This window comes from Rhinatrema bivittatum, chromosome 3, assembly GCF_901001135.1.
Source record: "Rhinatrema bivittatum chromosome 3, aRhiBiv1.1, whole genome shotgun sequence".
NCBI classification, from domain to species: Eukaryota; Metazoa; Chordata; class Amphibia; order Gymnophiona; family Rhinatrematidae; genus Rhinatrema; species Rhinatrema bivittatum.
Window position 1 is genome coordinate 429,605,395 of NC_042617.1, and position 24,119 is coordinate 429,629,513.

At 42.6% G+C, this 24,119-nt stretch overlaps 1 protein-coding gene across 1 annotated transcript in view; it reads right to left on the reverse strand.

The window, feature by feature from the left end:
• Positions 1-24,119, reverse strand: part of SH3YL1 (SH3 and SYLF domain containing 1) — a 223,298-nt gene that overhangs the window by 79,096 nt on the left and 120,083 nt on the right. Inside the window, exon 5 of the mRNA XM_029595777.1 lies at positions 14,628-14,740. Within this exon, the coding sequence (XP_029451637.1) occupies positions 14,628-14,740 (113 nt within the window). The remainder of the gene's footprint in view (positions 1-14,627; positions 14,741-24,119) is intronic.

Genomic DNA, 24,119 nt, shown 5'->3' on the forward strand with positions numbered 1-24,119 from the left:
CTGCTGATGATATCCATCAATTATGGACTCAGACGAAAGAAATGCTACTCAAAGCGAGTGATTGAGCAAAAAGGTTTTATGACGCTCACCATTCCAAAGCATTTCTCTTTCAACCTGGTGACAAAGTCTGGCTATCCACTAAGCACCTTAGACTGAAGTTACCCTCCACTCGATTTGCTCCTCGCTACGTTGGACCATTTCCAATCCTCCAACGTCTTGGCAATATCACTTACAGTCTGAAGCTACCACCTGGATTAAACATCCACAACGCTTTTCATGTTTCACATTTGAAACCACTCATTCTCAGTGAATTCTCTTCCAAGTCTCAGGAACCATCTCCCATCAATGCAGAAGATGACCTAGAATACAAGGTCGAAGCCATCCTTGACTTCTGAAGATGAGGCAAGACTTGGTAATACGTTCTTTCATGGGAAGGTTTTGGCCCCGAAGAAAATTCTTGGGAGCCTCTGGCTAATATCCTTGACAAAGAGATGCTCCATCAGTTTCATCTCTCGCACCCTTGGAAACCTAAACCTGGTACCCTCAAAGGAGACCGCCCTTTGAAGGGGGGTACTGTTGCGACCGTCACTTCCCGACGGCTTCACTCCGCCTACCTTTCCTTTCTTGCGACTCCTCCTGCTCCTCATGGATGCCTGGCTGTCGCGGCGTCTGCCTTCCGTCCTCTCCGGCATCCACGGACCGGGTTGGGCGCTGCCTCCCGCCATGCTCTTCAGGTACGTTAGGGTGCGCGCGCCGCACGACCCTCATTCTTATTTCCTCACTGGCGCGTACCTCAGGGGCGTCCCCCTGTGATGACGTCACGCTGCCCGGATATTTAAGCCTACTGCTTATTGCTAGCCATTGAGTTAGCAAGAGTGATCTTACGGATGGGATTCGCTCTCCGTACCTAGCTACTCTGCCTTCCAACTCCCATTGGACTCTTTCTGCTAACGGGGTACCCGCTCCTCGGGGGCCTCATTGTTTCTTTCAGGTCGCTATCAGGTAACTGGTACTCTTTCCTCGAGGGCCCATGTTCCCTGACTCGCTGCCTGCATCTATCTCCTCTTCTGCTTGGAAGAATTCGCTACAGATACCATCAGTGAGTTCCTTTATCATCTACTCCTCAGAGCTGTCTCCCTGGAACCAGGTACTCACTCCTTGAGGGCCTGCCCCCGTTCCAGCGCCAGTGCCATCTCCTACGTGGAACTGCTGTGTGAGTACTTTGCCAACAAGTCTCTCTACCTCCAGGGATCTGGTACTCGCTCCTTGAGGGCCAGCTCTCCCTATTTCGGGGCTTCTCCATATCTGGGACTCTGTGAATGTTCTATTGTGCTCACTTTCTCAGTTCTCTCCACTATAGCACGGCTACTGGAAGAACCGCTGTTCCAGCGCTCTGGGGAATACTAGCCCAGCCAGGCTACATCTTCTACTCACTACTGCCACCTCTGGTGGCTTCTCAAACTGTCTAAACAAAGAACTATCTGTGTTTGTGTGTCCAGAGCTGAGCCTGACCTGTGGCCCCTCAAGGGACTTCCCCCGTGGGCGTGGTCAGCAGCCACAGTGTCCAAGGGTCCACCCAAACCTCACTAACTATAACATATTGTTAAAGCTTTTGACAACTTGAATTTTGCTTCACACCTCTGACTTGATCTCCTGTATGATTTGATAGTGTGCGCTTGTCTTTTGACTCTTTGCTTTATACTAAAATACCCTATATAATGAAGCATACAACTTAATTAGACATGGATTAAGAAAGTCTGACTATTTGCAGTAGAAAACTAAGAGGTAGAAATTGCTGATATTCAGCTACCTAATCCTGCAATATCAAAACATGAGCTAAATAACTTGCTTAAATGAATAAAAGTATAATTGTTAAAAGACTTCATTACTGTTATACCAAATAAATGTACATATATTAAGCTGTAAAAATAATATTATATTAAATATTTTATTAATTTCAAACTATTTTATTATACTAACTACCAGGGAATTCTCTTGAATAAATTATTCTGGCTACTATGTTATACTTGAATACATAGTAACAAGGGAAAACAAACAAATCATAAGTGATACTTGTTAATTGCCTAATAAACTATTACCCTGCAAGGCAAGGAAGAGCGCATAGCAAGAGACTGCCTAGTGCGTTTCCTTCAACTGTGAGAAATTTAATGCCTACTCAGAGGCATGCATTAAACTTCAAGTGACTGGCCTGACCAAAGCTTCCTCCCCACCCGCAAGGTCTGGCCCGATGGGCCAAGCGATCTGGGTCAGACTTGGGGGTCCTTTACCTGAAATGGTACATTCTGAGCTCCACGTCTTAAAACAGCCCTTGCTGTCAGGTCAGCTTTTGAAAAGGGACGAGTACTTTTACTTTACATGTGATGGTGAATGGATCAATCAGCACTAAGTGAATAAATTAATATTGTGACAACTTGGATGCCCCATGGAGTTACAGGAGCTCCGAGTATGTTCCAGCGACTTATGGGAAAAACTGTGGGAGACATGAATCTCCTGGAAGCGCTGATAAACTTAGATGACCTCATTGTCTTTGGAAAGACATTAGAAGAGCATGAGGCAAGGCTGATGAAGATCGGTTGGTAGCTCAGGGACTCAAACTGACCCTGGACAAGTGTCAGTTCTGCCTACCTCAGGTGAAATATAAGGGGCATATTGTGGCACAGAAGGGCACCAACTAGTGAGAGGGCCGGTGCTAGCTTTTTTGCTGCCCTGTGTGAACAATTATTGTGGTTTCCCCCCCCCCCAACACCCACTTCATTCACTCTCTGTCTCAGGCCAGCCAAAAAAAGACCAGTTCCTTCCAGTGACCTAAACTTTAAACAGTGTCATCCCTCTACTCTCCGGATCTTCACCCCCTGCCCTGGAAACTATTGCAGGTGCAAGAGTATTAGGTGCTCTAGGCAAATGTTATACCCTTGCACCCCCCTCTTCCTGCTCTCGCCATGTACACAATTAAAAATTAAGCATTTATAATAGATTTTACATGAAAAAGAATATTCAAAGAACAGTCTTCTGAGGTAAAAAAAAACAAATCACAACAAGTATTTGCATGTACTTTTTTGGTTCCAACCAGAAAACCCTACAAAAAAAGACACTTGGAACCCATATGGCATTAGGGCTACTGTAATGCGTGTCAGATGTGGGCTTGACCCTCAGAAAGCCATGAGTAAATTACAATTAAAATATAATAAACCTCCCACACCAAAACAGCTCTACCTGCCAGCACTTAAAAATGTAACAACCCTACCTATTAAAAGGCAACACTACAAATATTACACCAGGCCCTAAAACACCAATACACCTCATATTAGGAAACAGAACAAACCAAGCTGTTATAAATTCCTATATGCTAGCAGAATCTCTCATCTCAATCACATATGTAGATCCCGGGCAGACACCAAATACAGAAAAAAGAAACCATAAAGTATAAATAGAAACATGCAGGCAAAAACCAAATAGGAAAACCGCAACAGAAACCATCACCAATCCTCAAATATTAAACAATAAAATAAAAAAATATAATAAATACATTAATCATAATAGTATACACATACTAATAAAAAGAATATTTCAAAACAGCTGGTGAACAGAAGATCCATTAATTAAAAATTCAAACAATTTGTTATAAATTTCTTAGATATCAATAACATATTTTAAAACAGCAGACACAAATAGCATCCAAAAATTAAAATGAATAAGGATAAAATAATTCACGCTTGCCATGCCTGGAAACTTTTGATTTCCAGTCACTCAGATTGTTGTGAATCAGTGAGAGAGGGATGCATAAACTTTCTCCTCTCTCATACACATTTATTTATTTAAAATTTATTTATTTAAAAGTTTTTTATATACTGCACATTGAGGCAGGAATCTGACCGTCTAGGCGGTTTACAGTAAAACATTCATAATACCACAACGAACAAACATTAAAATACATCGCATTTACATTAAGTTTAGTCTTAAGGACAGTGCAAATTCAGAGATAAAGAATAATCATTATTGTGTATTACAAGCGCTTGTAAATAGATAGGTTTTCAGTATTTTCTTGAATTCTTTGGAATTTGCCGTTAAACAGATTTATTCAGGAATAGAGTTCCATAAAGTCGGTCCTGCAACAGAAAAGGCTCATTTTTGGGTTAGTGCTAGGCTTACAGTTCTTACTGAAGGAATTTCCAGTATACATTTGTCCATGGAACGGAGTTGTCTGGTGGGTCTATATAGTCGCAGTAAGGAGCAAAGCCAGATGGAGTTGGAGTTGTATAGTAGATTGTGAATGATGGACAGGATTTTATAAGTGATACGGTGGGATACTGGGAGCCAGTGAAGCTGCTGTAATATGGGCGTTATATGTTCTTTACGTGGCAGATTGAATAGAATTCTTGCTGTGGCATTTTGAACAAGCTGCAGTGGATATATTGTAGATAAGGGTAATCCTAGGTATAAGGAATTGCAGTAATCTAGGTTTGCTAGAATTAGAGCTTGTGTAACTGGTCGGAAGTCGGATGATAGTAATAGGGGTTTAAGTTTTTTAAGCATGTGTAATTTAAAAAAGGATTTTTTTTACTATTTCTAATATACTGTTAGTCATTGATAATCTAGAGTCAATGATCATTCCTAGATTCTTTGCATGGGATTTTATGGGTATGTATTGGTTTTCAAATGTGAAGGTTTGAGGCGGTTGATGAGCTGAATCCGGTACTGTTGATAAATAGATTAACTCTGTTTTTGTGGTGTTTAGTTTTAATCTATTATGGGACAGCCAAGTTTTTATTGTCGTTAAATATAGTTGTAGTAAAGAAAAGGTTTTGGACCAAGATTCAGAGAATGGAACAGTAAACTATATATCTGCATAGATTTTATAGTTTAAATTCAGTCCAGCTAAGAGATGGCATTGGGTAGAAGGTATATGTTAAATAGGAGGGCCGAAAGTGCTGAGCCTTGTGGCATACATATGCTCTCTCCCTCATACACGCACATGCTTACTCCCTCTTACATACACATGCCCCCTTCTCTCACTAACACATTCTCACTCACACATATGCTCACACATACACAAATGCACAAAAGATTCATCTTCCTCACATATCATGCTCAGACACACACACACACACACACACACACACACTCACAAATATGGCCCTGCAACTTCCTCTTGTTTGCTATGTGGCCTTGTGGCTCCTCCTCCTGTACTCTTGCTCTTCTTCTTTGCCACGCAGCAGACTGGGAACCACTGCGCAGCCGTACAGCTCCTAATCATCGCCACACAGTAGGTTGGGAAGCACCAGACGGTGGCACCAACAGCTCATTTGGCCTCAGGCCACCGACCCCTCTAGGCCATCGCCCTGTGCAAGTGCTTGCAGAGTGGGTTGCACCGGCCCTGACTACTGACCCTGAAGATTGCAGCGGTGGCTGCCTGGTTGAGGACAACCGATTTGAGATCTTTTTAGGTTTTTGTGGCTATTACAGGAGATTTATTCAGAACTATTCCTTATAATACAACCCTTGCTAGACCTCACAGAAAGAAAAAATAAGATCAAGGGCCCTGCCTCTGGAATGAAGTATTTTAAGCCCTCTGTGCTTTTCTGTGTCAGATGGATGACAGACTGCGAAGAGGCTTTCAGAACAATTATTTATTATCTAACGCTTCCCCTATGTTGGCTTTTGCTGAGCCATCTGCCGTATATCCTGTTCAATGATGCTAACTTGGAGGGGGTGGGAACAGTACTATACAAAGAGCACTCCAACTGCATGTGGCTTGTTGCTTTTGCTAGTAGGAAGCTGACTCAATCTAAGAAAAAGGACCCAGCGCATCAGCTTGAATTCTTTGCATTTAAAATGGATTATAGTGGACAAATTCCATGATTACCTATAAGTTGCCAAGTTCACTGTGTACACAGACAATAAATCCATTGACCTATGAACTCACCACTGCTAAGCTCAATGCAACAGGCTCAGAAATGTGACCCTGGTTTTGGGGTTATCCGATGAGCTAAGAAGTATCGTAGGCCAGCTACATCTGTGGTGTCACAGCTCCCAGATGTTCCCCTGTTGCTGAGAGAATGGGACCGCATAATGATGACCGATGACCTGCTGTACCAAATCACTGAAAGCCCACATCTAAGGTAAATAAACAGCTAATATTGCCTCAGAAGTTCAATAGGAGTAGAAGTAGAGCAGAAAGTTTTGGTGTTGGGGAATACTACCATTGATCTGGGCCAACAGATATCTTCGATTAGAGTTCAAACAAACTCTGTGCAACAAACCCAGCTTGTGCTGGTGAAAGAAAATGCTAATATGGCACTAAAGGTTGAGAATCTAGAAAATACTATAAGGAATAAAAATTTAAGAATTATATATTTTCCCAGAATGCCTTTGATCTCCCCGAGAGATATGTTCAAAAGATACTTTGTTGAAATATTACAAGTACCAGAGAATGCAATTCCTCCTACTTAAAAAATATATTACCTTCCACCGTTTAAAAGGGAGACTGAAAGAATACAGAGGGAAGGCATGGAAATGTTGCGGCCTGTTGAAGACCCATCAGTGGATATAATAGCTCTACTTGAAACTTCGGATACTGGGATAGGTGGCGATGTCCTTTCGTGGATTGCAAACTGGCTAAAAGACAGGAAACAGAGAGTAGGATTAAATGGGCAATTTTCTCAGTGGAAGGGAGTGGACAGTGGAGTGCCTCAGGGATCTGTATTGGGACCCTTACTTTTCAATATATTTATAAATGATCTGGAAAGAAATACGACGAGTGAGATAATCAAATTTGCAGATGACACAAAATTTTTCAGAGTAGTTAAATCACAAGCAGATTGTGATAAATTGCAGGAAGACCTTGTGAGACTGGAAAATTGGGCATCCAAATGGCAGATGAAATGTAATGTGGATAAGTGCAAGGTGATGCATATAGGGAAAAATAACCCATGCTATAATTACACAATGTTGGGTTCCATATTAGGTGCTACAACCCAAGGAAGAGATCTAGGCGTCATAGTGGATAACACATTGAAATCGTCGGTTCAGTGTGCTGCGGCAGTCAAAAAAGCAAACAGAATGTTGGGAATTATTAGAAAGGGAATGGTGAATAAAACGGAAAATATCATAATGCCTCTGTATCGCTCCATGGTGAGACCGCACCTTGAATACTGTGTACAATTCTGGTTGCTGCATCTCAAAAAAGATATAATTGCAATGGAGAAGGTACAGAGAAGGGCTACCAAAATGATAAGGGGAATGGAACAGCTCCCCTATGAGGAAAGACTAAAGAGGTTAGGACTTTTCAGCTTGGAGAAGAGACGGCTGAGGGGGGATATGATAGAGATGTTTAAAATCATGAGAGGTCTAGAACGGGTAGATGTGAATCGGTTATTTACTCTTTCGGATAATAGAAAGACTAGGGGGCACGCCATGAAGTTAGCATGGGGCACATTTAAAACGAATCGGAGAAAGTTCTTTTTTACTCAACGTACAATTAAACTCTGGAATTTGTTGCCAGAGGATGTGGTTAGTGCAGTTAGTATAGTTGTGTTTAAAAAAGGATTGGATAAGTTCTTGGAGGAGAAGTCCATTATCTGCTATTAAGTTAACTTAGAGAATAGCCACTGCCATTAGCAATGGTAACATGGAATAGACTTAGTTTTTGGGTACTTGCCAGGTTCTTATGGCCTGGATTGGCCACTGTTGGAAACAGGATGCTGGGCTTGATGGACCCTTGGTCTGACCCAGTATGGCATTTTCTTATGTTCTTATGTGATGGCGGTCCCAGCGACACTTATAGTAACTCTGGTTCTTGAACCTGATAGAGACTGGCTGATGAGATTGTTCTTTAGACACAGATAGAAATTTTCATGCAGCTTAAAGTTAAAGTATTTCCAGATGTCTCTAGACAAACACAAAAAAAGTGTAAACAGTTTTTGTTGATGAGATCTCAAGTGCAACAGATAGGGGGTGTTTTTTTTCTAAAATTTCCCTGCAAATGCATGGTGAAATATTAAAATAATTCATTTATATTCTTTGATCCACCCCAGTTGACACAATTCTTGATTGGAAAAATTCCTCCTGTTAATCTGTCTGATAACCCCTAGCCGTAATAACTCGTAATATGTTCCTCAAATGTAATATGGCTAATGCTGCCTAACTGTTAGTAGCCTTTCTTCTTATTTAGTTTAATATATATTTCTTTGGGTTGTGCTCTTGTTTCTCTTCTCTACATTGAGGACTGGGAAGGTATTGAGTACGATTGCATGATTCTATTAAGTATTTTTGAATATTCTTTGTGTAAATATCGGTTTTCTGTCAAGATTGAACTTGTTTATATTTGTAAATTCATAAACAATAAAAAAAAAAGAAGTTCAATAGGAGTATGAGGAGCTTGCATGATGATTCTGGACACATGGGGATAGATCGCATGACTGAGTTAGTAAAGGCTAGATTCTATTGGCCCCGGCAGTCAGCAGATGTGGAAGCATATGTAAAGACCTGTGGGAAGAGCAGTATGCGGAAGACCCTGCCTACCAGAGCTGCCTCTTTAACTAACACCACCAGCAAGGGCACCCTTGATCTAGTTTGCATCGATTTCCTGTGCTTAGATAAAGACAACCGCAATATTGGTAATATCCTAGTAGTTACTGATCACTTCACTAGGTATGCATCTCCACCAAATATCAGCATGCAGCTACTGTGGCCAAGGTACTATAAGAGAAATATTTCGTCCATTATGAATTTCCTAATCATATCCACTCAGATCAAGGTCGAGACTTTGAGAGCCGCCTGATTAAAGAAAAGTGTCAGATTTGTGGTATCAAGAAATAACATACCACCCCTTATCATCCTGAAGGCGATCCCCAGGCTTGAGTGATTCAATCAAACCCTATTAAACATGTTGGGTACTCTAGATCCCCGGCAGTACCCGGCAGTAACATCAATGGAGCCAGCATGTGAGCAGTTGATTAATGTCTATAATGGTACAAAGTGCACTGTTACTGGCTATTCTTCCTACTACCTCATGTTTGGTAGCTCACTTATGATGTGTTGGAGGTACCCTTAGTAATTCCTCAGCTAACAGCCTCCTGGGAAGTAGCGAGTAGTATAAAAAGAACCCTAGGTTTGAACTGATATGAAAAAGTGAGTTGTTAATGTTCTCCGGACTGTAGATAGTTCACTATCTACAGTCCGGAGAATTGATGGACCAGAGGCAGCATGGATTCACCAGGGGAAGATCCTGTCAGACAAATCTGATTGACTTTTTTGACTGGGTAACCAAGGAATTGGATCAAGGAAGAGCGCTCAATGTCATCTACTTGGATTTCAGCAAAGCTTTTGATAAGGTTCCGCACAGGAGACTTGTGAATAAAACGAGAAGCTTAGGAGTGAGTGCCGAGGTGGTGACCTGGATTGCAAACTGGTTGACGGACAGAAGACAATGTGTGATGGTAAATGGAACTTTCTCTGAAGAGAGAGCGGTTTTAAGTGGTGTACCGCAAGGATCTGTGTTGGGACCGGTCCTGTCCAATATCTTTGTGAGCGACATTGCGGACGGGATAGAAGGTAAGGTTTGTCTTTTTGCGGATGACACTAAGATCTGCAATAGAGTGGACACGCTGGAAGGAGTGGAGAGAATGAGACTGGATATAAGGAAACCGGAAGAGTGGTCGAAGATATGGCAGCTGAGATTCAATGCCAAGAAGTGCAAAGTCATGCATATGGGGAGTGGAAATCTGAATGAACTGTATTCGATGGGGGGGGGGGGGGGGGGGGGAAGACTGATGTGCATGGAGCAGGAGAGAGACCTTGGGGTGAAAGTGTCTAATGATATGAAATCTACGAAACAATGCGACAAGGCGATAGCAAAAGCCAGAAGAATTCTGGGCTGCATAGAGAGAGAAATATCGAGTAAGAAAAGGGAAGTGATTATCCCCTTGTACAGGTCCTTGGTGAGGCCTCACCTGAGTACTGTGTTCAGTTCTGGAGACCGTATCTACAAAGAGACAAAGACAAGATGGTAGCGGTACAGAGAAGGTCGACCAGGAAGGTGGAGGGTCTTCATCGGATGACATACGAGGAGAGATTGAAGAATCTAAATATGTACTCCCTGGAGGAAAGGAGGAGCAGGGGTGATATGATTCAGACTTTCAGATACTTGAAAAACTTTAATGATCCAAAGACAACGACAAACCTTTTCCATCAGAAAAAAATCAGCAGAACCAGAGGTCACGAGCTGAGGATCCAGGGAGGAAGACTAAGAACCAATGTCAGGAAGTATTTCTTCACGGAAAGGGTGGTGGATGCCTGGAATGCCCTTTCTGAGGAAGTGGTGAAGTCTAAAACTGTGAAGGACTTCAAAGGGGCGTGGGATAAACACTGTGGATCCATCAAGTCTAGAGGGCGTGAATAAAGAGGAGGCAGCAAAACACTGCATGGAGTGGCAGTAGCCACAGAGGCATTCACAGAGCGGGATGCCAGTGGTTGGTGTTCCACCTTCACAGAGCGGAAGGATGGAGGGCTGCCATCTCCAAAAAAAAACCAAAAACAAAACAAAAAACAGGGGTGGGTAAAAGTATGGGGCAGGGGTGTGGCCTGCTTGTTGCAGCGGTTGCTACCCCTAATTGAGCTGGATGTTCACTTGGATGCAGATCCGGCGCTGCTCTCTACATTGGTGGTGGGGTGGAGGGGAATTAGGGCTGGAGGGTACTGGAAGCCAATAGTAACAGGTGGGAGAGAGAAAAAGAAAAAAAAGGATAAAGTGCGTAGCTTGCTGGGCAGACTGGATGGGCTGTTTGGTCTTCTTCTGCTGTCATTTCTATGTTTCTATGTTTCATTAGTTAGTGACTGAATTGTATTAGACAGAGGTTGTTTTAACCCATTTCCTTTTCAGAAACATGAGGACATGCCCCCATCTAAATGGGGGGGGGGGGAGGGGGGATATAGGAAGCTACTGTAAATCAGGTTCCTGCCAACACAACCTTATCATGTGTTGGAGCCTTACAATGTAGACCGAGCTGCATTCAAATCTGAGTCATGTGTTTTGGACCTGCCCCAAAGGGGTTTTCAACCCTGTAGAGACTGCAAGCTGCCACAGCCAAGGTGAAGGAATGTAAGAATAAGTCAAAACCTCTGTGTGCTCTCTTGTGAATGACAAATGTTCTGCAAGAACCAGCAAAAAGGACTCACAGTGTTAACAAGTTGGGATAAGGGCTGTACTGTTTATCCCACCCAGAGAACAGCACTACATAGCCAGCAGAGGATGACACCAAAGGAATGCTAGGAGACCATTTAAGGTAGAAAAGGCACAATTTGACTGGCTCTGTTCATGAGTGTGCAGCAGGTACAATCAGGAGTTGGAGCCAAGAGCCAAGGTATGGTGGGTAAGAAGAAGAGCTTCCTAAATCAAGAAAACACTAAATAATCATAGGCTTAACCTGGAAAAAAAATATTTTTTGAAAAAAAATGAATGTGCAATAAAAACCTAGAAGCAATAATGAAACTCATTTTTTTGAACTCCGCCATTTCCTTGACTTTGGCTCCAAACTGATTTCTACTATAGAAAGACATGTCTGAATCTTTCCTGCCCATTTTCACAAAGAACTGAAATCCACAATTTTAACAATCTGAAGTTATCATTAGCTAGGGCTTATGCGTTTGATGCTGTTTCAAACACAATAAACAGAGGGCTGTATAGAGCAGATGCTACTTACATGCCTCATCAGTCTCCAACAGGTAACATAATTCTACCCGTATCTCTTGCAGGAAAGACTTACTGAATTCCTGAATCCATTCAGTGATTGTATACAAATACGGCATCATACAGATTTGATAAGGATCTATATGGAACTGGGGCATAGTGTTCTGGTAATACTTCATCCCAAAAAGCCACATAATCAAAGTCACATCCAAGAGGTAAGAAGATGTGAGTTCTCAATTTCTTGGCCCATTTCAGATGCTAAATGAGGCTGGTTGAATCCCTCACTTGCCTTTGAGATGATCTTTGTACTTGCCTTTTTACCAAATGGCAGTATGATCTCACACATCTGCTTCCACACTATATATATCCTGAACTCTTTAGGGGAAAGCAGGTACTTTAAGAGGCTTAGAAAATGTGCCGTTAAAGGTCTTTCTAGAAAGCATCAATCAGCACCAAGCATGATCACATGACTCAGGCATATGACTGTGAACTGCTTGTTTTCAAAGAAAGAGAAAAAATGAATCTATGTGTAGGGACACTTGTATAATTAAAATATATGGGGAAACCACATGTATTTTCAGAATATACATTACTTTTCAACTATGATTCAAGGCCAGAAAAGGCAATATTTTGCTGATTTGTATGTCCAGGTGTGTACTATTAGTGATTTGAAGTTACAAAGAGAATTTAGAATCTGTTGCAACAGAAAATTATCTTCCCCTAATTAATATTTCTGCTAAGATGGTGTATTTGTGAATTGTGGGAAAGATAAAAGAGAAAGGACCAATATAAAATGTAAGCAACTCAATTGGTGCAGATTCTGCACATACTCAAAAATTGTATAAACTTAAGGATTTTCCCTTTGAAAAAATGCTTGACTTTTAGTAAAATTACATAAAGAAAGATTTTTAATTTCTGCAAGGACGTGTACTTCCCTGCTGATAGGTTTTAGAGCCTGTTCTGTTGAAGTTCCTAGTCAAACTAATATAACCTCATGGGAATATTGGTGACTGTCCTCCATTCATGAAAGGAAAATGATACCAGCTCGGTTGTTCCTATTAATAGTAACTAACTGTACAACATTGCCAGAAAAACATGTGGTACAGCAAAAAGCAACTAACTGTAACTTAGTGACCCCTCAGGCAATGAAGAGCATCCCTCCTTCTATCATGCTGTCTGTCTGGGGTGGCCTTCACAAAAAGACAGAATTGTGGTTCTTCTCATCTGAGGAGTAACAAGAAACAAGTGAAAAGGTCTACTCCTTTTTCCACAATCCCATCCCTCTGAAATAAATAGGATAAGGGCTAATCCTGCCTGGCCACAACTTAGTAGACATAAAAGGCTGGGATGGATACAAAACAAATGCAATCTTTATTTACATTTTTTAACAAACTAAACAATTCAACTGTTTTTAGAGCATAGTAAATCAGCAATCACAACTAAAAGATTTCAGTGTCAAATTTTTATGTACCCCTCTTGCTGAAATATTACAAGGAACATCTCTCAGGCAGGTAAAGAAAATTTTCCAGACCAACAAACTATGTTCAATCTGTACCAATTTGAATTTGTACTGCAACTTTTAACTCCAAAACATTTTTCAAAATTCTTACTTGTCTTAGAGATTAATTGGAAACCCCAATGTATGTATGAATGCAAATAGTGAGCTCATGATTCATTGGGGCCCGTCTGATGAGGTTCTGCAGTGCAGACAATTCCTGGTTCCTCGATGGACATGACTCCCCTTGCTGTAGCTATTCTAGAGCCTCTTAACTCACGACTGTACCTATCTCCAATACTTTAACACAATGCAAAGGAAGAAAAATACCCTAAATACTATTTCAAAGAATTTTCTTTAATTAACTTTGTATAAGTATACCCTCACTCCAACTGGAACCTTAGTGAACTGTGGGAAGCTAGATGTTAAGGAAATAAACATTCAGTGTCCCTATCTAAATGTAAGAAGCAAAAGAAAATTAGAGCTCACAGTCACTCTTACTCTGTCATACAGAGGCAGCTCAGGGATGCTGCTTTGTGAATTTCTTCAACTGTAGAGTCCTCTTGGAATTTTCTTAGAAACTTTCTTTGTGCCCGGCTTTCAGACTCTGACTGGATTCACAAGCCCAGAAAACTAGGCTCTCCCTTTCCCTGATGCAGGCCTCTCACCTCTAGATCTGGTCTGGTGTGTATCTCTCTCTGGAACAGAGTTGACATTCTTATTCTCTCTCTCTGGAGCAGAGCTCCTCTTACTAGATCTGGTCCTCTCAGTATAACTTGGCTCTCAGCTCCCTTCTCTGTTTCAGCAGCCTCAGGCAGCCTCTCCTACATTAGGGTCACTCCTCTCAGGCTCTACAATTCTTCATAGTTTCTTGCTACCTCTTTTCTCAGTCTTCACATAGGCTTTTTTATCTTTTCCTCTTCCCAGCACATGGCTATCTTCCACTACAGCAAGCATTGGGCTCCACTTGCTTTCTAATCTTTTTCCATGTCTTTCTTTATTTGGATAGTCAGGTCCCCATTTTAGTGTGTGTGTATACGCACATATGTGTGTGTACACACGTGCATGTGCATGGGGGGAGGGGAGATGGTTGAACCTTGCTCTCCTGTCACTTCCTCCTACAGCTGAATAGGACAGTTCTGCTTGGGGGTGGGACGCCATTTTTAATTTTTTTTATACTGTTTACATAACCAAACTAAAGCAGAATGTTTTCTAGCATTACACTGGCAATCACTAATGTATCTTGCCAATGCATGTAACTTAATCAAAACATAGGTTTCAGTAAAACTAATCAGACAATTTTGATTTAAAAGAAACACTTAGGGTACGATTTAGTTAGGTTTTTTTCCCCAAAAAGAATAGGGAAAAAGCCTTAATCCGTCATGCTCTTAATATATTAAAGTAACACACTTCAACTGTACTCACCTCCCCAGAGGCCCAATTGCAACTGTAAAATTTCCACCAAGTGTAAGGTTTCCTCCTTTTGCAAAAGCTTCAACTGCCCTTTTATGATTTAGTATTATTACTAAATCAGACACCTAAAAAAAAATCAATAAAATATATAATTTATGCTCTAATTACATTGTTTCAAAAATAATCTACAGTATAAAAAGGTTAGTTTTCAAAGACATTTCCATAGCTAAAGCTGGCACAGCTTTAGCCATTTTGCCTTACTAGCAAAATGGCCTGTTATAAAATTGCCAACCTGATATGCTGGAAAGCTTAAGTGCACATAGTCTGAATATGTGTAGATTTACATCAGAGAGCAGAAGCATTCCCAGGGGTGGGTTTTGCACATAACTGCATATATTTGCATCTTCAAAAAGTATATGTGTACATTCCCCCCCTCCCCCCCTTAAAAATGTTATGTTCAAATAACAGGTGCAATTGTGTACAGGAAGTTTTTGGGGGGTAATTTTCAAACAAGTGTGAGTGCACTGTCCCTTTGAAAATTGGTGTACAAGGGCCAACTTTTACGGTCTGGGAATCTGTTAAGGATGGGGGTAATCTGCACAGTGTAACAAATACTACCATACACTTGAAAAGAAGACTGGATGGACGATTTGATCATTTTCTGCAGTCATTTCTATGTTTCTATGATTTAAAATTTATGTGAGCTGTTACAAAATTACCCTCTAAATGGATAAAGTGAAACAGGAGATAAGAAAACCTGCTGATTTATAATATACATGTGTAAGCAGACAATTTTCTTGTGGAATTATTACTACTCTGTCAATTAACATTCAACATTATGCTTTCAAAATATTAAAGATTAGTTAGAGTTTCCTAAGAAAACATAAATCTACCATTTCCTTATCACACCTAATTAGTGTCCAGGAGCAAACATGTTAATAGTTCAATTCTGAAAGCTTAATTGATAATCCATAGAAGAAGTGTATACATATTTCTGTGAAAATAATGGAACAACACAATGGATGCTAGCAGTTAACCCACCTAGGGGAATACATGAAAAAGTTTAGCCTGCGTACTAAGGCCATTTAACATGTGCTAAAAATAGCATGTTATATATTAATGGCCCAGTGTGCTATGCAATAAAGGCTAGCTAAACTGGTTCTTCAAGCCATTAGTGTGAATGCACTATATAGTGTGCAGGGGCACACAATATATATACTGTGACATGCTCCACATGCTATTTACCATACACTCACTAATGCCAAAAATGTAACACCTGCTTCAGAGCAGATGTTAAATGTTTACTGTGCACACTAAGGTTTAAAAACATTCTGTTGGCCTTTAGAAATCCCCTATGCTAACTAGAGAAAAGTGAAAGGGCCAACTTCCCTGGAGAATTTCCTTTCTCACAACATCCCTTCCTTGATGACTATCTCTTCCCCAACAACCCTGTGCACCATCTGATCCTTACCTTCTGATATAGCAGAGTTGCTTACCTGTAACAGGTGTTCTCCCAGGACAGCAGGATGTTAGTCCTCACATATGAGTGACATCATTGGATGGAGTCCTATCACGGAACACTTTTGTCAAAGTTTCTAGAACTTTGACTGGCACACTGAGCATGCCCAGCATGCCACTAATCCTGCATCCAGCAGAGGTCCCCCTTCAGTCTCATTTGTAGCAAAAAGTACGAGCGAAAAATAAAATAAGAAAACATAAGTGAACCCAACTCTGCGGGGTGGAAGGCAGGTTTCGTGAGGACTAACATCCTGTTGTCCTGGGAGAACACCTGTTACAGGTAAGCAATTCTGCTTTCTTCCAGGACAAGCTGGATGGTAGTCCTCACACATGGGTGAATAGCGAGCTACAGGATGCCCGAATAGAGGCAACCAAGCAGCACCCAATGATGTGCAACAGGCACAACAACAGGGATGCTGTTGGTTATTAGGGCAGCCTGAACTTCACAGTGGGTCGTAGGTAGGAAGTTGGGTTATTAAACTGGAAACAAATTACGTAATACAGACTGGCTAAAGATGGAATCTTGTCTGCCAGCCTTGTCGAGACAATAATGAGCTGCAAATGTATGGAGAGAGCTCCATGTGGCAGCTTTACAGATGTCAGTAATAGGTACGGAACGGAGGTGCGCCACTGACGTTGCCATGGCTCTGACCGAATGCGCTTTCACGCATCCCTGTAGCAGTAGGTCTGCTTATTGGTAGCAGAAGGTAATAGGGTCCGCCAGCCATGTGGACAGGGTCTGCTTGCCCACCGGAACTCCCAGTTTGGTTTTATCAAAGGAGACAAAAAGTTGGGTGGACTTCCTATGGGCTGTAGTGTGGTCCAAATAAAGGTGAGTGCACGTTTACAGTCCAAGGAATGCAGTGCCCACTCACCTGGGTGTGAGTGAGGCTTTGGAAAAAAGGTGGGTAGTATTATGCACTGATTTAAGTGGAAATCAGAAACTACCTTTGGCAAGAATTTAGAGTGAGTGTGGAGTACCACACGATCATGGAGAAATTTGGTATAAGGTGCGTATGTTACTAGTGCCTGTAGCTCACTGACCCTGCGAGCCGATGTTATAGCAACTAGAAAGATTACTTTCCAAGTGAGATGTCTGAGATCACAGGAGTGTAGGGGCTTGAACAGAGGTTGCATGAGCTGTGCTAGCACAACATTGAGGTCCCTTGCAGCAACTGGGGGACACAGTGGAGGCTTCAGCTGGAGTAAGTCTCTGAAAAAGGGGTTGCACCGAAATTGGGGCATCTCATACACCTTTTATGGTATGTGGCTAAGGCACTTATATGTACTCGTATGGAGGAAGTTTGTAGGCCAGACTCCGAGAGGTGCCAGAGATAGTCCAGGAACCATGTTGTGGGGCAAGAAAAGGGATCTATTTCCTTTGTCGTGCACCACAAGGAGAATCTTTTCCACTTTGAACAATAAGATTTTCTAGTGGAAGGCTTCCGTGAAGCTACGAGGACCTGGGACACATCGTTAGAAAGGTTGAGGGATTGTAGAATCAACCTTTCAACATCCATGCCATCAGAGACAGGGAGTGGAGGTTCGGATGCCGCAACAGTCCGTTGTTCTGTGTTATTAGAGTTGGATCTGTGCCCAGGCGAATTGGTTGCTGGGCTGAGAGGTCGCGTAGGATAGGAAACCAAACTTGTCGCGGCCAGTATGGGGCTATGAGGATCATCGTGCCCCGGTCTTGTCGTAACTTCATGAGAGTCTTGCTAATGAGTGGAATAGGAGGGTAGGCATATAGAAGACCCGTTTTCTACGAGTGAGCGAAGGGATCCATCGGTGGTGACGCGTGGCTAAGGTGTAGACAGTAGAATTGGTCTACTTTGCGGTTATGAATTGACACAAAGAGGTCTATGTGCGGGCGACCCCACTGGTGGAAAATTCTGTTCGCTACAGTGGAATCCAGGGCCCATTCGTGGGGATGAAAGGTCCAGCTGAGACGGTCTGCTATCACATTGTCTACACCTGCCAGGTAGGTTGCTCTCAGCAGCATGGAATGGGAGAGAGCCCAGGCCCCGATCAGTGCCACCTCCTAACATAGCAGGCAAGAGCCTGTGCCCCCTTGCTTGTTGAGATACCACATCGCTACCTGGTTGTATGTTTGAATTAGGATTACCTTGTTGGATAAGCAATCCCGAAATGCGAATAGGGCATACCGTATCGCACAGAGCTCCAGAAAATTTATCTGGTGGTTTGCTTCTTCCCTGGCCCAGGTTCCCTGGGTTTGTAGTTCATTGACATGGGCTCCCTGACCCAGGATGGAGGCATCTGTTGTCAACTTAATCTGAGGGTCTGGCGTTTGAAAGGGTAGTCTTATCTGAAGACTGGACTCTTGTATCCACCAAGCTAGTGAGAGGCAAATCTTGCTGGTTACGTGGACAATCTGTGACAGAGGTTGGTGTGATTGGGACCACTGGGACTTTAAAGTCCATTGTGTTACTCTCATGGCTAATCGAGCCATTGGGGTAATGTGAACTGTAGATGCCATGTGTCCTAGCAAGGTGAGCAGTTGACAAGCTGTAGTGGTTTGGCGAGTCTGTACTGCTTTGGCCAAGGTTGATAGTGTGCGAGCTCGGTCCTTTGGGAGGAATGCTCTGGCATGAATGACGTTTAGATCTGCTCCGATGAACGAAAGGGTGCGTGATGGAGTCAGATGTGATTTGGGATAGTTTATGAGAAACCCCAAGGACTGTAGCAGTTGTATGGAAAGACAGAGGGATTGAAATACTATCTCCTTGGATGGACCTCTGAGTAGCCAATCGTCTAGATACGGATAGACATGGATACTGCACTGTCTTAGGTAAGCTGCTACTACTGCCAGGCATTTCGTGAATACTCGGGATGCTGATGCAAGGCCGAACGGTAGCACTCTGTATTGGAAATGCCTTTGACCTACTATGAACCTGAAATATTTTCTATGAGGAGGGGATATGACTATATGGGCATAAACCTCCTGAAGATCTAGAGAGCAGAGCCAATCTCCCTTTTGAAGGAGAGGGAGCATGGTGCCCAAGGTAACCATCCTAAACTTTTCTTTCTGGAGATGTTTGTTTAGGGCGCAGAGGTCCAGTATAGGACATATGCTGCCCGACGTTTTTGGAATCAGAAAATATCGAGAGTAGAACCCTTTTCCTTGCTGCAGTCGGGGAACCGGTTCCACGGCATTGGACTGCAAGAGGATTGAGAGTTCTGCCTTGAAAAGTGGAGTGTGATCAGTTAGACACCACGCTGGACTCAGTGGAGATGACAGTGAAAGTCAGGATAAGCTCTGCTCCTATCCTACCTTTTCATAAGACCCTCCAGCCCTTAGGGAAGGAGTTTATTATTTACAGATGAGGGTTCCCCAATAGAGTTGTTTAAAAAATAATTTAATCTGGATGTATGAAAATAACAATCTCTTTATTCAGATAAAAGTTATAATCTTTTAAGGCATGTGATTAGCTTGAGAAACATTACATTTTTCAAACCTTATCTTAATCAAACAGTACATAGCTATAAGTATGATAACAATAGTTACTGAAATTATAGCAATCAGATAAATATCTACTAAAGACATTTTTCTTGTAAAATAAATTCTTTCTAGTACATGTCTTGCTAATACTAGTGAAGGTTTAATTGTACTAGTGAGGGTTCTCTTATGCAGAAAAAAATCAAATGCTTACCAATACATGAAGAGATTAGCCCTTTAATGTCTCTCTTGCGGTCAGACAGAGTTTATTTTGCTCCTCTGCTGTACTGTCCTTAACAGGGGTTAGAATAGCCAGGTGGAGGCTAGTAAATGTAAGAAAAGTTAACTTTTGTATCATTTTTGAGCCCCCCCAAGGACAAGGATAGCCAGGTGGGGACTAGTTTGTACTCCTAACTGTAAGAAAGTTACGTTTCTTACACTTTTGAGTCTCCAAGGACATACGTGTCTGAAGTTGGAAGGCATCCCAGTTGAGGCCCAAAGTACAGGGAGTATAAAAAAAAAAGCATGTCTTATGCTTCAATACTAACTTGATTTTACTGACTACACTTTTTAGATGCATGACTACAAAGAAACACTTTTTTCTAACACATTTTCTGACAGAGAGTCCGGTGGCAGTGTAAGGAAATTTAGATGGTAGCCTATTATAGAAAGGACCCATTGGTCGTTCATGATTGTGTGCCATTTGTTGACAAAGTGGCACAGGCAGCCTCCCACAGGAAAGATGGTTGGAGGGCGGTTTGACTGCTGCTCTCTAGAAGGAAGTCAAAACCCCGATGCAGGACCAAGCTGAGAAGCTGGTTGGGCTTTTGGGGGCCTGTACTGACGAGGCTGACCTCTGTGAGAGGGTCTGGTCAGTCTAGCCCGGGATGGAGGAGGGTAATACCTACATGGTTTATAGGTTAGCCTTCTAGGTTCTCGTCTAAAAGTTCTTTTGGTGGTAGACGTCGGACGAGAAGGTTTCGTGGTGGTGGTAAAAAAATAATAGAATCAAGGTTACACTTAAACATTAAACGAGGATAAATATTAAAAACAAGATAAGAAGGCATTAAATATCATAGAGTGATTGTATAGGATAGTTAATAAGGGCTGAGTGAATTGTTAAGGATCTTGGTATGCCTTCATGAATAGCCAGGTCTTTATATCCCTTTTGAATAGTACTCCATTTGAGTTATATTTTTATTTTTTTTAATATATGCAAAATAGAATTCTCTCTATTTTTGTTTTAAAAGATTATCCCACATTCACTTGTATGGTTCAGAATGTCATCTATCTGGGGCTTTTATCCTGTCAGGACAGCATCACACAATCAATTCTCTGTCAAAGCAGTACATCAAACACAATTAGAAAGCACTCTGCTCACTACATGAACCACAAACAACCACAAACACTCACAAACAAGCTGGACTGCTATAGATTCCTACCCAGAAACAATTGAGTAGCAGAATATTTTACCTCAGTCATAAATTCAGAACACAGACGGATCATCAACAATTACAGCACCTGACTGCAAATTAGAAATTAGAAAACAAGCAGACAAACATTGAAATAGAAACTCTGAGAAGCCAGCTTCTGAATGCGGTATAACACAGGAGAAAGATAAACAGATATATTTGGCCTCCTATCCTGGGCAAAATACGAAAATTATAAGAGGCACACATTCCCAAGTTATCTTCCAATCGCTAAACAGAAAATAAAGGGTTAATATTCAAGGCCATTTACCTGGATAATTCACAAGTTTTGAATACTGAAGCACTTATCAGATTAGAAGGGTCAGTTGGGGCATTTCTTTCTTTTCTACTATGGAACCGGGGAGGGGACAGGGTTGCCAACATAAGACTCAAAAATATTTTAAAATAACTTTTGGAGGGATTTGAGGGTGGGGGCTAAGCCCAGCAAGACTATTTGTGACGTAATGGAGGAGGGGGAATCAACCATATGTCCAAACTGAACTTTTTTTTTTTTTTTACCCATTTTTAATATATCCAGCTAAATGGCATGTTATCCTGCCACATATATAACTTTAAAGCCTAACCAGTTATATTCAAACTTGCCCCTAGATTCATCAAAATGCTATAATATCGCATGCATAATGCCGCAGCTCACAAAGTGCCTAGGCAGAGAGAGAGAGAGACACTCCATAACAGGGTACCATCAAGCTAGGCCAAGATAACATAGTAGAAATCTCATCTTTGTGAGACTTTCTTCACTCCAAATTACTTCAAATCTTCACCGAGGTGTACTGTGCTGTTCGTACATCTCACTCTGCATGTAAAACTGGCCCCTAAACCCTAAACCACCACCAACACCTCACCTCGAGCTATTAGATGGCCCTCCTATAGTCATATAAATAGTTGAATACTGTGATGACCTCCCCAGAGGTTCTTTCTCTCTCTCTACTCCATTCCACAACCTCTCCCCTCCCAAGCCCAGAAATGGCCGAAATGCAATTTGCAAAATTTATCGCAAATTGCGTTACAGCCATTTTGGGCATATCACACAGCTTAATGCCAAGAAAAAAGATAGTTATTTCCAGTGTTAAAACCGTGTGATAGCATGCATTATGCTATCGCACAGTATGGTATTGCTACTCATTATAATTAATCCTGCCCAAACCTCTCCATAATCCTGCCCCTTCCAAAAATTTGCATTCGCGTTGTGTGATAGTACTATTAACACATGCATTATGATGTTATTGCATGCATTAATGCCATGTGCAGGTGTCGTGCCGTCACTTGAACTGCCGGAGATTGTACTGTCAAAGGCAGAGGAGGCCTCGGGACCTTTCCGTAGACTAACTGGAACTGAGACTGGCCAGTCGCAGAGTGCTTGTGGCGGTTATAGGAGAATTCCGCCCATGGTAGCAAGGAAACCCAATCATCCTGGAGGGCCCCCACGAATGACTGGAGGAAGGTCTTCAATGTCCTATTGGTGCGCTCGGCTTGCCCATTAGCCTGAGGATGGAAGGCTGTGGTTAAGTCAAGCTGTATGCCGAACTTCCTGCAGAGGGCTTTCCAATACTTAGCGATAAACTGGGGGCCACGATCAGAGGTTATGTGCAACGGAATTCCGTGGAGACGGAAGACATGTTGAGTAAAGAGAGTGGCCAATTCTGGGGCTGACGGCAGCTTGAAGAGGGGTACGAAATGGGCCATTTTAGAAAAATGATCGACCGTGACCCAGATCATGGTCTTCCCATCTGAAACTGGTAAATCAACAATAAAGTTGGTGGACAGGTGGGTCCAGGGCTCGGTAGGAATTGGTAGCGGCTGAAGAAGACCCCAGGGACGTCCGTGCAGGGGTTTTTGCTGAGCACATGTGGGACATGACTGAATGTAGAGGCGAACGTCCTTCCTCAGTTGTGGCCACCAGTAGAATTCAGATAGGAGGTCCAGGGTCCCAGCCACTCCTGGATGCCCTGCGGTCAGGGAATCATGGGCCCAGGCTAACACTCTCGTACGGGAACGGATGGGCACAAAGGTCTTCCCTGCGGGAGTCACCTCAGCCGCCGCTAAGAGGACTTTGGCCGGATTTAGAATGTACTGTGGCGGAGGGGCAGCATCTTCCATCTCCGTCGTACGGGAGAGAGCATCCGCTCGAACGTTCTTAGAGGCGAGTCAATAACGCAGGGCAAAATCAAACCGGCTGAAGAAGAGCGACCAGCGTGCTTACCGTGGGTTAAGGCGCTGGGCGCGACACAGATACTCCAGGTTCTTGTGGTCTGTGTAAACAGTTATCTGATGTTGAGCCACCTCAAGCCATTGGTGCCATTCTTCAAAGGCGAGTTTAATGGCCAGCAGCTCCTTGTCCCCTATGCCGTAGTTCCTCTCAGTGGGGGAGAACTTGTGAGAGTAATAGGAACACGGCAAGAGTTTCCCTCCCTTGGATAACTGGCTCAAAACGGCCCCAACCGCCATGTCGGAGGCATCGACCTCCACGATGAACGGGCATTGGGGGTCGGGGTGACGGAGACAGATGTCTTGGAGAAATGCCTCTTTCAAGTCCTGCGGCCAGTGCTTGGCGTCAGCGCCCTTCCTGGTAAGGGCCGTCAGTGGAGCCACTTTTTGGGAATAGTGGGGGATAAACTGCCGGTAGAAGTTGGCAAACCCCAGGAAGCGTTGGAGCGCTTTCACCCCTTGTGGTTGTGGCCAGTCCCTGATTGCGGCGACCTTCTCAGGATCCATAAGAAACCCGGTAGAGGATACAATATACCCTAGGAAGGGTAATGAGTCCTGCTCAAAAATGCACTTCTCGAACTTGGCGTTCAATTGATTATCTCACAGCTTCTGTAATACCCGGACATCCTGGCGGTGCGTCTCCAGGTCCTTGGAGTAGATGAGTACATCATCGAGGTAAACGATGACCGAGGAGTGGAGCATATCTCTGAGAACCTCATTCAAGAGGTTTTGAAAAACGCCGGAGCGTTGCAGAGGCCAAAATGCATAACTAAATACTCATAGTGGCCATCCCTTGTATTAAATGCAGTTTTCCATTCGTCACCGGGAGAAATT